The sequence below is a fragment of the Ictalurus furcatus genome, chromosome 16, assembly GCF_023375685.1.
Source record: "Ictalurus furcatus strain D&B chromosome 16, Billie_1.0, whole genome shotgun sequence".
NCBI classification, from domain to species: Eukaryota; Metazoa; Chordata; class Actinopteri; order Siluriformes; family Ictaluridae; genus Ictalurus; species Ictalurus furcatus.
Genome location: NC_071270.1, coordinates 15,158,050 through 15,172,970, shown reverse-complemented (window position 1 = coordinate 15,172,970; position 14,921 = coordinate 15,158,050). Strand labels below are relative to the sequence as shown.

General features: G+C 40.8%; 1 protein-coding gene across 15 annotated transcripts in view; it reads left to right on the top strand.

The window, feature by feature from the left end:
• Window positions 1-14,921, top strand: part of dlg2 (discs, large homolog 2 (Drosophila)) — a 287,192-nt gene that overhangs the window by 183,319 nt on the left and 88,952 nt on the right. For 12 of the 15 annotated variants that reach the window (XM_053645021.1, XM_053645023.1, XM_053645030.1 and 9 more), the window contains one exon: window positions 7,082-7,135. The exons of 1 other annotated variant lie outside the window; for it this stretch is intronic. In XM_053645021.1, the coding sequence (XP_053500996.1) occupies window positions 7,082-7,135 (54 nt within the window). Of the gene's footprint in view, window positions 1-772; window positions 1,496-7,081; window positions 7,136-14,921 lie in introns of those variants that run through there. 2 more of the 15 variants (XM_053645034.1, XM_053645035.1) reach the window with 2 other exon arrangements.

Genomic DNA, 14,921 nt, shown 5'->3' with positions numbered 1-14,921 from the left:
TATTATTAGCCTGTCATTGGGTGTTCTCCAGGTCTCGATGCAAGTATTGCCACAAATATGTCGCTACCACTAACACTAACCCTTTACACACCACTTAATGCATCAGCTAACACATTGTCCAAAACCACAGTATTTTTGCTTACCGTGCTCATTGTAAATGGCTGGAATTGCAAATAATCAGACAAGCCAAGCCAATTTAGAATTTGGTCAAAACCAATGGAAAGTGTTTTTCAGACCAAAAGTTAAACTAATGAGTAATGAACGTCATCCTAACCATTAATTTACATTGTTTTTTGGTGACATTTTACAGGGAATTTAAAATGTTCAGTGTGTGGAATGTGATGGGTTCTGATAGGTCAGAGTTTTATTGTGTCGTAGCGTATTACAGTAAATCCTACCACATGTCATGTGCTGTTGGAAGCATTCATATTTTCAGAAAGCCTGGACTTGATGAAGGAAAATAAACGTGTAGGTGCTTTCTTGGCTTTTGGGGTGACTTCATACAGAGAAATGAAGCTAATATGACTGCAGTGTGGGCCTGTAGCCAGTAGATGGAGGAATGCTCTCTGGCAGAACTGACCAGCGGTACTGTAAGAAGGCTGTAGAGACAGAGACAGAGAGGCTTAGCATATAAACATGTAAGTTCTCCGTCTTTGTCACATTTAAACTGCTCTTACAGTACCGCTGGTCAGTTCTGCCAGAGAGCATTCCTGGAAAGAGTTCACTCCAGTTTAAATGAATCTTTAACTTAATTCACCCCCCCACAAAAAAAACAAAAACAAAAACATATTTGTGTATGCATGTGCATCTACTTTTCCCCCCCCCAGGTAGGATTTTACGTCAGCTTATGTTTAAATAGGATATTGTATGATCACACTGAAGTTCATAATATTAATGTGTTAAAAAAGTGTGTATCCCCAGAATTAAGTGCACCGGCTATCCAGCTGTATACATATAGAGGATAGATCTACTGACAGAGTTAGTCTCTCTCTCTCTCTCTCTTTCTCTCTCTCTCTCCTGATCACTGGCCCACACACACACACACACACGCACACGCACATACACTCTCACTAAGCACAGAGAGAGCAAGCACAGCTCAGAGGAGAGGCACTCGCTGCAGCTGTGCGTCCTTAACTACTGCTGCTTCCTGAATACAAACGACTACAGAAACTGGAAGAGAGAGAGAGAGAGAGAGAGAGAAGGGGGGGGGGGACAGAGTGTGGACAGAATGACTGCCCACCTGGCCGAGCAGCAGAGCTGTTGTCTGGAGATGCATGCCAGAGGGGGCGACGCTCCTTGTGGATGCGGATACCCAGCGCTGCCTGCCCCGGCTATTCCCAACATGCCACGGCAGCGCGCCAGGCTCACAGCGTCACGCTCTGACGGCTCATGGAGGAGCCCGAGCAGAAACATGATGATGCGTACCAAGGGGGGCAGCTGCGACCTGTGGTCTGAGTGTAGCTGTACCCAGCATGGCTGGCGTGAAACGTATCAGGTAAAGAAGAAAAAATGAAGCGTGGTTGGGAATGGGGTGTGAGAGGAGAGGAGGATGGATGTAGGTTTGAAAAAAGAGGAGATTATGGGAGAAGAGAGAAGGAAAGAAAAGGAAAAGAGGAAGGCAGAGTTGTCTGAGTGCCAGGGAAGTGCACACTGGGCTGGTAATCTTGTAGACAGTAGCATGTTGTGTAATATTGTGTAATGTTGTGTGTTGTGTAGTCTGTGGTGCTGAATGCGCTCATGCATTTTGAAAGGATCTGAAGCACATGCCTTCTGAGAACTAACTCACTAAAGCCACTTGTCTTTCTGTCTATCTTACTGGCACTTGCCTATATAAGATTTCCATATTCACTTTAAACCATAAGTGCGTGTATATGTGTGACGTGTGCTAAACTGTTTCCCAGTAACATCTGTAGTGTATATCTTAAAGGTGCAGTTTGTAATATTTTAAAGTGCATCTTAATAATAATTGTAATAATCACATAACTTTAGGATACCTTAGGGGGGAAAAATAGGATTTGCTGTATTGTCATCAATAGATCTGGATGGATTGTGAATAATTTGTTTCCTGCTTGTTTACATTTTCTGTCCCAGAAATGATCTGTGCTCCCCAGGACAAAGCACAGCAGCTCAGCTTTGTCACTTTTTCTTAAAAGGCAATCTGCAAGGAAAAATGTGACATTTACAGAAAGGGTGACATGGTAAGCAACAGTGGGCTGTAAAAAAAAATGACAGACTGCCTCTTTAAGATTTAGCTGAATGACCAGATCAGGGTTGGATGTGATCATGGTGTATATTGTGTATTATGCATTGTATAGTATGAGTGTGTGTATCTGTTGGTTTGAGTAGTGACAGCAGTGTCTAGGTGAGTTCTCTAGCCTCTGTGGTGGTGTGCTTTAGCGTCCAGCCTCTTATAGTAGAGGTGCATACTTGTTCCAAACACACACGTTTCACGTACCTGTTCAGTTACATCCTCCTTGCTTTCACGCTGAATCTTCTATCGTTGCTTCAGTGATTAAACCTCATACGTGTTTGCTGTAGATAAACCCAGCTAATTGGCTTACATTCATACATGCTGTGATTATAATATTATAAAAGCAATTTAAGCTGGTATTTCATGCTGCACATCCTCAGTATGTTTAGAATTACAATGAGACTCATCCAGACCGAGTCTCAGATTGATGTATGGAGCTGGTCAGGGAATCCAGGATGGTGGTTCGTGGGTTGAGTGCTGATTAAGAGTGGCCATGGAGGCGATTTTTGAATGACTGCACACCTCAAGAAATCCTATCCAACCTCTAATTGGGTTGTAGTTCTCACTTCTTGTGCATACATTGCGTCTTGCTGTCCTATTGTGTTACTGATGGGCATGTAGTTGTGTATTATTGAGGCTGGTGGCTCTATGTATAGAATCTCTCTGGCCTGAATTATTAAGTGCAGTAACCTAGAACAAGAGCTGCAGCTGCAGTTTGTGCCTGAGTCACCCGAAATGCATTTAATATCATTATCCAAAAACTTTTAATCCCTAGTTGAAGCTGGTATTAGGAATTCTTTTGTCGTAATCAGATGGATTTGAGAGTATACTGCGTTGCAGGCTTGCTGATCACTATTCAGACACAGCTGCTCAGTTATAGTGACAAAAACTATACATGTACAACTAACACCTTTACAATCCTAATCATAAGCTAATTGAATGTTCTTCCTTCGCAGCTTTTAGTCTGGAGTGTGACTGGGGTTGTTTTAGGTTTCCCAACCCTGCTCACTAATCTAATCTAAGCACTACATCCAGTTAATCCGGCCCTGAATATTAGGGCCAGACGTATTGTAACTAGCCATTGCAATGTGGTAGATCTCCAGGAATGGGATTGGGTTCCCCTGCTCTAAACAACTTAAGAATAGCTTAATTTTCCAAAAATATAAGCCGATTACAAACACTTACTGGTGTCTGAGGGTGTATGTTCACCCTCAGACATTATGTTCGTGAGAAATTCCCACATAAGCAGAAACAGAGGAGAATTTTGTTAACGATTAGTTATTGGGCGTTCTCGTGACATCTGTGGGTGGTTACTGCATTCACCGATCACAAAATGAGAAAAAGGAAAAAGGTTTTTCTACAAAGAGCTTTTTGCAAATTTTTGCCAAACACAAAATATCCCAGAACAGCTCCACTGAAAGAACCACTATAAACAATAAAGCAGGTCTTCGAGAGGGAGTTCTGCCCTGATTTGCTTGCTCTTGTAAACTCTGGGGAAATTATTCACAGTATCATTCAACCTCTTCCTAAGCATTGCTGTGGTTTAGTGACTCTGCATCCAAACACACATACACACACTCTTCAGTAGTCTGCACGCCTTCTCTACACTACACACTGCATCAGAACCACTTCCAAAACCATTGAACACACACATCTCATTTTATAACCATTAATGAGTGGAATTTTCACTCTTCTATGCGGGAAGAGAATTGAAAAATAAATGTGATTTCTACATAATTATTATTATTATTATTATTATTATTATTATTATTTCCTCTGATAGTTTGGGTACTTGAACTGTTTACCCAGAGTTGTATTACATTATTTATTTCCTCAGCCACGTAATGAGAAGCGCTGCTTAGAGTGTACATGGAAGGAATTGTGTTTGGATTGAACAGTCTCTCTAGCGTAACCTAGTCTGTTGATTACATCTAACACGAAAGCTTACACTTGCATGTGGTTGCGAAGTCTTACCACAATTTGTTCTGCAGTGCATGATTATAATTTACACCTTTTCAAGGATTTTCTTCACTTTGAAGCCGACCACTGTGACAATCAGAGCCATGAAGTACTGTACTTCATAGTGTGTCTTACTTAGTCAAATACTATTTTATATGATTTCCTGCATCTGTAGTATGATGAAGCTTTTAAAGTATGTTGGTGTTCTCCATCACCTCCAACTAAGGTGTGAGTTCTTAACAAGGTTCTAGAGAGTCAGTCATACAACTCTTTTAAAACCATACTTGTATAATATTTTAAGCTGTTGAACTTAGGTTCTCCATGAGGCTTCAATCGACATGGATTTAACCTTTCATCTCCCTGTGTGTTGTTCTGCAGAATCTACATTGCACACACACTCTCTCAAAGGCACGTATTGTGATCGGTTTCAGCTCGCAGGATGATCATTTTAGTCTTGACATAATGTTAAAGTTTGGCAGAGGCATGTCAGTGGGTATGTCTCTCTTATTGGTCCCATGGAGACATCATTTACGGCTTCGGGTTGTCTGAGCTTTATAAGGGTTTCTTTCTTTTTATTCACTGAACAAAATTTGCCATTTGTTGAGATACTGCTGCAATTATCACAAGCTGTACTGTAGTGCTGCGGTGTGGCTCCGTAACATAGTGATATAAAATAAAACACTGTACAGTTGCTATATGTCATTGCTGATGTGCTGCTTCTAATACAGCAGTCTTTCACTCAAGGAGAAAAAGCTGAAGTGGGTGATGAAAGGCTTTCTTGTGTGTGTGTATACGACTCTTTAAATGAAGAGGTGTGTGGGTGTGTCATCATCAGGCCACATTGATGCAACAGAAGCTCCTAATTAATTTCCGGCTGTGCTGCTGTACTGTCCTCTCCCTCCCCCGCTCCCTCTTTCTCTATCTCGTGCTCTGTCTGTGATTGAAGCAGTAGCTCTTGTGGCTTTCATTAATGTAGTCAGAGCCTTGTGCAGTCAGCAGGCGAAGTCTCAGCCTCAGGCATCGATTGCTCTCTCAGCAATGCTGCCACTCTCTCACCGGGGCCTTATGGGCTTTGTGGCACTGCTACCTCTGAATGCCAATGTTCTTCACGCCCTCTTGTGTGTGTGCGTGTGTGTGTGTGTGTGTGTGTGTGTGTGTGTGTGTGTGTGTGTGTGTGTGTGTGTGTGTGCGCGTGTGTGTCAATACTATGATGTTTTGTAATGTAATCAAGCCCCTGGATTGCTGGCCTCAGGCCAAGTGTATGTTTAAATTAAGGCTTGATGAGGGAAACTTGAATTGGTGTTAAAGGGAACCCTTTTTTTGTAGTTCTCTTGTGTGAAACCAGTAACTTCAATCAGATTCAAATGGTATTGGCTATTATACATATACCCTCTTACTTCTCTTATAACGCAATATATTAATGTACGGTATAATATGCACAGTGGCTTAGTGGTTAGCACGTTCGCCTTACACCTCCACGATTTTCACCGTGGCCCTGTGTGTGTGGAATTTGCATGTTCTCCCCGTGCTGCGGGGGTTTCCTCCGGGTACTCCAATTTCCTCCCCCAGTCCAAAGACATGCATGGCAGGTTAGGGGTTAGTTAAGTACTTACAGAAGAGGTGGGTCTTTAGCTGTTTATGAAGATGGTGACAGATTCTGCTGTCCGGATTGAGGTTGGAAGTTCATTCCACCACTGAGGGACAGTTTGAAGGTTCTGGAAAGGGACCTTGAGCCACGCTGAGTAGGTATTACTAAGCTTTGCATGAGGGAACGTAAGCCTTCAGGAGAGTCTTGAGGTAGGGTGGTGCTGTTCCAGACAAGGTCTTGTACGTGAGCATCAAGGCCTTGAATTTGATACGGGTGGCTACAGGAAGCCAGTGGAGGGAGATGAAGAGGGGTGTGACATGGGTCCTTTTGGGCTGGTGAAAACAAGGCGTGCTGCTGCATTCTGAATCATCTGAAGGGGTTTGATGGAGCTGACTGGGAGACCCAAGAGTAATGCGTTGCAGTGGTCCAGTTGCATACAATTACCTGAAAAAAAGTCTACCAATAAAAAGCTTAGGCTGAGATAGACATTAAAGAATATCTTACCAAAGCACTTTCCAAAATCTGAGCAATGCAGTAAAAATGAATACAGGTTTTTTTTTTTGTTTTGTTTTTTTTGCATCCATGCATGATCAGACACTTCTAAAATATTAATTCTTATGCAAGTAAGTAGTCCCATCTCTGCAATTTGACTTCCATTTTAAGTTTCTTAAGTTCTTTAATCAGTACAGGAAAATAGGTGACAATGGTAAACTCACATATGTTATAGATGCAGTAGATAAATATTAGTCTTGAAGACTCTGGACTCATCTGTAACTTATTTCAGGGTGTTTTAGAAAGGCTAGATTTTCATGTGTGTGTGTGTGTGTGTGTGTGTGTGTGTGTGTGTGTTTGTGTGAGAGAGAGCTACAGAGGATGAGTTGTGTAATTAGGACCAGCATCTGTGCAGTGATGCACCAAAATCAATAACAGCAATAACAGAGGAATCTTTGTGTTTGGAAACAAAGTGAACACAAAAATTTCAACTAGACTAAATATTGTCTAGACTGAAACGTCCTTTTGTTTTTGGTTTGTCATGCTTTTGTGTTCGGCGTTTCAGCTTCAGAATGTTCCTGTGTGCTCTGTAATGTCATCATTCTTTTCACCTGTGATTGTGTGTGCTTTGGCTCAGTGTGTTGTGTGTTGTCTTTGCCATAGTGGAGCAATGTTAATCAATTTGACATGACTATTTCGTCTCCATACAGAAGCGTTACAGCACACGTTAATAGAAACTAGGACAGGTTTTACACGGCTAACCTACACTGATGTCTCTTTCTCTCTTACAGGCAAGCCCAGCACCAATTATAGTCAACACAGACACTCTGGAGTCGGTACCGTATGTGAGTTTCACAGTTTTTCATCTGTTTTCTTTTTCATGTTGTGTATTGGTAATTTTAGTACTAAATACGAATAACCAAAATACAGATACGAATAGGAGACACAATAATGGATTTCTTTTAGGAAGCTAAGGCCATCTAGTTGAAACTACAGGTGTGTATTGGGACTGAGATTCCATGGCCTCACGTGTAGGAGGTTTTTACGTTCATTCATTCAGACGTTAGAAGAAGTTAGCAAAGACTATGCAGCATTCATTCATTCATCCTTAGTAACTTCATGCTCAGGGTTGTGGTGGTTTAAATTAGACTACTAGTTTGTTTATATTTTGAGAAATAGAACCCAATTACAAAAACCAAGTCCCTTGCACATCTCTTGTTGAGACCAAAGATGAACTTGAGTGACGTGGATGAGAGAAACTGTCAGGACCAGAATTCGCACATGATGCTAACAGTGCTGCCATTTCTTCCTCTGGTTCCCCCCCCCCAGTGTTTTACAGGACAGAGTGGTAGGCTACATATACAGTTAGTGGTATTGCGTAACACCCATGGTGTGTAATATAAGACAGAGTTGGACGTATTGTTATGGTGTCAAGTTTGTTGTGGCTTACTTAGTAACATTTATATGACATCATTCGGTATATGACAGAACTCTCAGATAAATATTACATGAGCTTTCTACATGAAACCTTGACACTGGGCACTGTAGTATAATGGGTTGCAAGCTAAAGCTTTTTGATAACCACTGGAGCTTTTCCCTCATCAGCATCAAGCAGGAATGCCTGTTCTCTGTGGTGCTTGGAAGCAGTGAGGGGGTGGCTGAATTTGGATGAAGTGTGAATAAAGACAAATGAACTGGAGATGAGTGAGAGATGGTGTGAAAGATGTGTAGAGGGAAAGACAGATAACTAAACAGGCATTATTGATAATAAAATAAAAAGCAGGTGCATTCATTATAGAGTGGCACGTTTCTATTATTATGATGCTGATATACAGGGTGTCCCCAAAGTCTCCCTACATAGGGGACTATGTTTGCCAGGATGTTTGTGAACGTCCACTTCTCGGTTGGTCTGCAACACTTCCACTCTTTTTGAATTTGTCAAATTAATTTTAAGTTTGGCAACAGTGTCGTGTGTGATGTGCTTGCCTTCAGTCTCCTCTTCAGGAGGTGAATGCTGCTCAGTTGGGTTAAGGTCTAGTGACTGACTTGGCCAGTCTAAAACCTTCCACTTTTTCCTTCTGATGAAGTCCTTTGTTGTGTTAGCAGTGTGCTTTGGATCATTGTCTTGCTGCATAATGAAGTTTAATTTGGATGCGTTTTTGTGTAAATTGGCAGACACAATGTTTCGGTAAACTTCTGACTTCATTCTGCTGCTACCATCATGAGTTACATCATTAAGAAATATTAGTGAGCCTGTTCCAGAAGCAACCATGCAAGCCCAAGCCATGACAATACCTCCACCATGTTTCACAGACTAGCTTGTATGTTTTGGACCATGAGATCTTCTTTCTACACACTTTGGCCTTTCCATCACTTTGGTAGAGGTTAATCTTGGTTCTAGAACTTTTGTGGCTCATCTCTGTATTTATTTGTGAATTCCAATCTAGCCTTCAGATTCTTACTGCTGACAAGTGGTTTGCATCTTGTGGTATGGCTGCTATATTTCTGCTTTTTAAGTCCTCTTGGAACGGTGGATTGTGATACCTTCACTCCTGCCCTGTGGAGGTTGTTGGTGATGTCACTAACTGTTGTTTTTGGGTTTTTCTTCACAGCTCTCCCAGTTTTTCTGTCATCAGCTGTTGTTGTTTTCCTTGGCCGATGTAGTGGTTTCTTTCTTTTTCAGGACGTTCAAAATTGTTGTATTGGCTATGCCCAGTGTTTGTGCAATGCCTCTGACTGATTTTAAATCAGCTTCAAAATTGCTTTCTTTTCTCCCATGGACAGCTCTCTTTATGTTGGCTTATCTTTTTAATAACAAATGCAGTTTTCACAGGTGAATTGAAGGCTAAAGCCAGGAGTACATGTTCAGAGTTTTATTGTTTACACAATCAATTTAACAGGACACACCCGGCTAACAAGAAACACCTGTCAGTCACATGTTCCAATATTTCCAATATATGCTTGTCTACAAATGGGATGGGCTGATTCAAAATGTGCTATGTTCTATGTCGTTTAACGCATCTACATATAAATATCAGGAAATAAAAGCTAAAATACTAAACTCTGTTATCATATTCATCTTTTGATTTCAAACGAAAATGTCTTCAGCCTTTAGTCTATTATTAATGGATGATGTACTATACTGTAATATCAATTTACTTTTACTTTCTCACGAATGAAAATAATTGAGTAAATATAGCACTGAAATGCACTTATGGTTGCAGCCGGAAGTACAGTATTTTGGTTTCTTATTACAAATTTATATTATATTATTCTGTTCCTTAATGTCTTGGGAGAATACTGGTAACTGGCGAACTTTAAAAATGCAGGAGACAAAACATAACAAGTTAAGCCAACTGAGATCATGTGGAATATTTTCAAACCCTGACACAATAATGTGGTTAGTGAAGCAAACATACACTTTCAAAGTTGATCCCATATGCCATTGTTCTCTGCTTGCAGTGAACGGGCGTTTCCGTGGGTTTGCCCTACCAGCTAAGAGCAACTAATTGGCTAACATTACACATTTGGTTAAATACTCACTATTACTATTTATAAATTAAGAACTACATAGGTGGTATGGTGCCACAGCATATAGTGTTGATGCCTCACAGCTCCAAGGTTCTTGTTTTGAACCATTCTGCATGGAGTTTTGCATGTTCTTCCATGCCCATGAGGGTTTCTGGGTTCTTCTGGGTTCTTTGGTTTCTTCCCACCTACCAGTGTCATGATGGTAGGTGGATTAGCTACTCTGAATTAAGCATGAAAGAGTGTGTAAATGTGTTTATATGGTGCTCTGCGGTGGACTAGTGTACCATCCAGGATGTATTCCTGCCTCATGCCCGGTGCTCTTGGAATAGGCTCCTGGTCCACCACAACCAAACCCAGATAAATATTTATTGAAGACGAATGAAGCTAGAGTAATCATACACTTGCAAAGTTTATTCCCACATATCATTGTCCTCTACTTGCTGTTAATGGGCGTTTCTGTGGGTTGGACCTAATACAGTCCAACTATTTGTCTAGCATTACATATTTGGGTAATGCAATGTGCTGTCATTGGAGTAGCTAGGAAGTCTAAAGTTGCCCAAGCTTACTTTCTGAAATTAAATTAATTAATGTATTAAATAAGCTGCTGTTACACAAAGCTAAACATTACGTACTTAACCTAGAAATCTATGTAGCTGAACACTGAAGTAAACTCAAGTATACTTTTGTTGTATGGATGATGTCAGGGGAGAACAGCACAGCGGGGTCACCACACTGTCTAACAGTTTTCCATTAAACTAACATTTAGCTTCTTGTGTTTCTGAATGGAAATGAGGGGATGTGAATCAAAGTGTATGGGATTAAGCAGCAGCTTCAGCATTAAGAGCAGCTCTAAAAAACATTCTGCCAGAGACTTGGCTAACTTTCACGTTTCTCTAGATCAGCACAAAAGTGGCTGAAAGGCTGTTACAGGAGACAAACGATGACGATTATGATGACGATGATGATGTTAGTAATGATGATGATGATGATGATGATCTGATGCAATTTGATATTATGAAAATGGGCAGAATTGTAAGACATTATTAATGACATGATTATATGCTAACATTTGAAGGTCCCTGGTTGAATCTGTAGTCAGCAGTTTCAGCTGAAGCTAGCTGTTCTGAAATGTAAAATCTAAACAAATACAGCCACTCAGTGTTGCAGTGTTCCCCCTAGAAGCCACACCTCCAAAAACACATGCCCATGTGCTGCCAAGGCTTCTTAAAGCTAGTCCAAGATGGAGGGCTTGACTAGACAGGCAAAATGGCTTACACGAGGCACCTTCTTGTCCCAATAACATTTACTGATGGTGGACCTCAATTTTAGGTAGATTAGAACCTTAGGATGTTTTTAAGGTGTTATATGTTAATTTAGTGTTTAATAATGTTAAAAAGTTATTTAAAAAATCACTGAACCCCCACATTTTAGCCCTTAGATGCTATGCTTTATTGGAAAAATATAGACTCTTTAACCCCACCATTAGTTCATAGTATTGGGAGACAGAGTGCATTTTCAATAGAATGTTGATATGAACTATTATTACAAGTACTGTTTCTTGCAAGAATATACAGTATGTTTAATGTATGTTTAATGGAACACACAAATAATAGTTTATCTCAGCAACAAAGTATTTATAGTTCACATTCACTTATTTTACTCAGAATGTACAATGGTGCTTGAAAGTTTGTGAAACCTTTAGAATGTTCTATATATCTGCATAAATATGACCTAAATCATCAGATTTATCATATGTACTAAAAAAGACAAAGAGAACCCAATTAAACAAATGTGACAAAAATATCATTTGTCATTTATTTATTGAGGAAAATTATCCAATGTTACATATCTGTGAGTGGCAAAAGTATGTGAACTTTTACTGGTGTGACCCCCTTGTACAGAAATAACGGCAACTAAATGTTTCTGGTAACTGTTGATCAGTGCTGCACATTGGCTTGGAGGAATTTTATCCAATGATATACAGTTGCAATCAAAATTATTCAACCCCCATTGCAAATTAGGTTTATTGTCAAAATATACAGACTTTCAGCTGTTTGCAATGAACAAATCAAACAAAAGCAATTGAAATAGTTAAACACAACAAATGCTTCAAGTGGTTTCCCCAAATTCAACTGAAAATGCAACTTATAATGATTTTAATGTTTCAAAATTATTAAACATTCTTTATAGAATCCCTCACAACAGCACAGATATGCAAAACAGGTGTTGTCTCAAGCACACCTGATGCAACTAATCAAGGGCTTCATTAATTGCACCAGATGTGCTTGAGCTGGAACACATGAAATACCTGAACTGGCTAGGGGCAGAAAATTCATGAAATACCTGGATGGGGCAGAAAAAAGAAGCTATCGATGGCTGCAACCAGATTTCTGAGAAGGCAGGTTGTGAAAAACTCTCAAGTGACTTCAAAAGACCTGCAGCAAGACTTGGTTGCATCAGGCACTGAGGTTTCAGTGAGCACAGTAAGGCATGTGCTAAATGCAGAAGGTTTCCATGTCAGAACTCCAAGACATACACCACTACTGACCCAAAAGCACAAGAAAAGTCGCTCAAAATCATATAAATAAGCCACAGAAGTTTTGGGATCCTGTTCTGCGGAGCAATGAAACAAAACTGGAACTTTTCAGCACGATGGATCAGCGGTATGTCTGGAGGAAGAACAATGAAGAAAGAATACTCTGTCCACAGTCAAGCATGGTGGTGGCTCGGTGATGCTCTGGGGCTGCTTTGCATCCTCTGGCATTGGAAACCTGCAGCGTGTGGAAGGCAAGATGGATTCATTGAAGTATCAGGAAATTCTAGGAGAAAACATCATGCCGTCTGTGAGGAAGCTGAAGCTTGGGTGTCATTGGACCTTCCGACAGGACAATGATCCCAAGCATACCTCCAATTCCACCAAGGCTTGGTTGCAGAAGAAGTCCTGGAAGATTCTACAGGGCCATCACAGTCACCTGACTTGAACCCCATAGAAAGTCTCTTGTGGGATTTGAAGAAGGCAGTTGCAGCACGCAAACCTGAGAATATTACTGAAGTGGAGGCCATTGCTCCTGAGGAACAGGCTAAGATTTCTCAGGAACGCCGCCAGAAGCTATGCATCTCATTTGCAGCGGGTCATAACAGCAAAAGGATGCTCTGCTAAGTACTAAAGATGCTTGCCATGAAGGGGTTGAATAATTTTGAGACTGGAGAAGTCATTGTAAGTTGCATTTTCAGTTGAATTTGGGGAAACCACTTGAAGCATCCGTTATGTTGAGCTATTTCAATTGCTTTTGTTTGATGTGTTCATTGCAAACTTCATTATAAAGTTTGACAATAAACCTGACTTGCAATGGGGGTTGAATCATTTTGAGTGCAACTGTATATCCATTCCTCAGTACAGAACAACTCTAGGATGTTGGTGGGTTTCCTCACATGAACTGCGCTGCTTCAGGTCCTTCCACAACATTTCGATTGGATTAAGCACAAGACTTTGACTTGGCCATTCCAAAATATTAACTTTATTTTCTTTAACCATTCTTTGGTAGAACAACTTGTGTGCTTAGGGTCATTGTCTTGCTGAATGACCCACTTTCTGAGATTCAGTTCACATGTCCTTCAGAATTCGCTGGTATAATTCATTGTATTATACCAGCAATGTATACAAATTGTTTCATCAATGGTGGCAAGCCATCCTGTCCCAGATGTAGCAAAAGAGGTCCAACCCATGATACTACCAACAGCATGTTTCACAGAGGGGATAAGGTTCTTATTCTGGAATGCAGTATTTTCCTTTCTCGAAACATAACACTTCTCATTTAAACCAAAAAGTTCTATTTTGATCTCATCTATCCATAAGACTTTTTTCCAATAGCCTTCTGGCTTGTCCACATGATTGTTAGCAAACTGTAGAAGGGAAGCAATGTTCATTTTGGAGAGCAGTGACTTTCTTCATGTAACCCTTCCATATGACATCTATGTAGGATGTCCCTTTACGACGTTACGATGTCCTTACAGAGGAACATCAAGTATTTGAGTATTTTTGAATAACAGATTGTTTCAGTGGCTTTGTTTTTTTCCCGTCTGGCTGCATACTTCTATTTTGTGTGGTACTTTATCTGTCACTTTTGTCTTCAGTTACACCGCTACAGTAAAGCTTCATTTAGCCCTCTGCGTTCAGTAAGCACAGCCGTTCCAGCAAGGAGATGTAATTAAGCTCTGTTTGTAATGAATGGTGCTGATGCAGAGGATGTGAAGGGAGTAGGACTGAGGAGTTGCAGTCAGAGCTCTGGGACACACTGTGCTAATGTTTATCTGCCCTCTGTGTGGCACTGCAACCACAGGAGGCTTCAATGGCTATGAGGAAAACACTAGTTCTGTTTCACACGCTGATTAGTACATGCTTTTCTGTGTTATGGAGCTTTTTATGTACCTTATTCTGAGGAGGACTGGATGTTTTTGCCACGATCATGGGTATGAAGATGTCCCATAGCTTGTACATTCCAATGGACATAAACACACATTCCATAGACACACACAAAAGATACATATACACCATATAAGGACTAACTCTTATTTCTTGTGTTGTATCCTGTATCATGTGAAACAGCAACAAGCGAGAGTGTTTAGTACAACGTTCATGATTTCTCAATGTGTGCCTGCTGTTTTGTAAGCGGCACATTCACTGTGACTCACCACTTTATTATGAGCCTGTGTAAGCCTGCAGTCTGGATGGCTCTCTCCTCCCCTCTGCAGCTGAAGTCGAGCCACAGCACACAAACACTTCTCCCCAAGGACGCGCCCGGCGAAAGCACCACTTAGCATTGCTGATGTGAGCCAGGCTTTAGGTTTGAGCCGCAGTAATACTGCTCAAGTGTAGAGCGGCTCAGACAGAAGGGCCGTGTTTTCCTGACATTAAGCAAAGCAACTTCCTGTCTTAACTCATTGTCTGTCGTCTGCATAACGAGGAGACTTTGTATATATCTGTGCAGTCGTTCCGATGATCAGCGCTGTTGTTATTGCTATGATAATAAGAACTGTTCAGATAAGTAATCAATCAATTACTTCTCTGTCACTGATGATGTTGGTGCCTGTTGAGCTCTG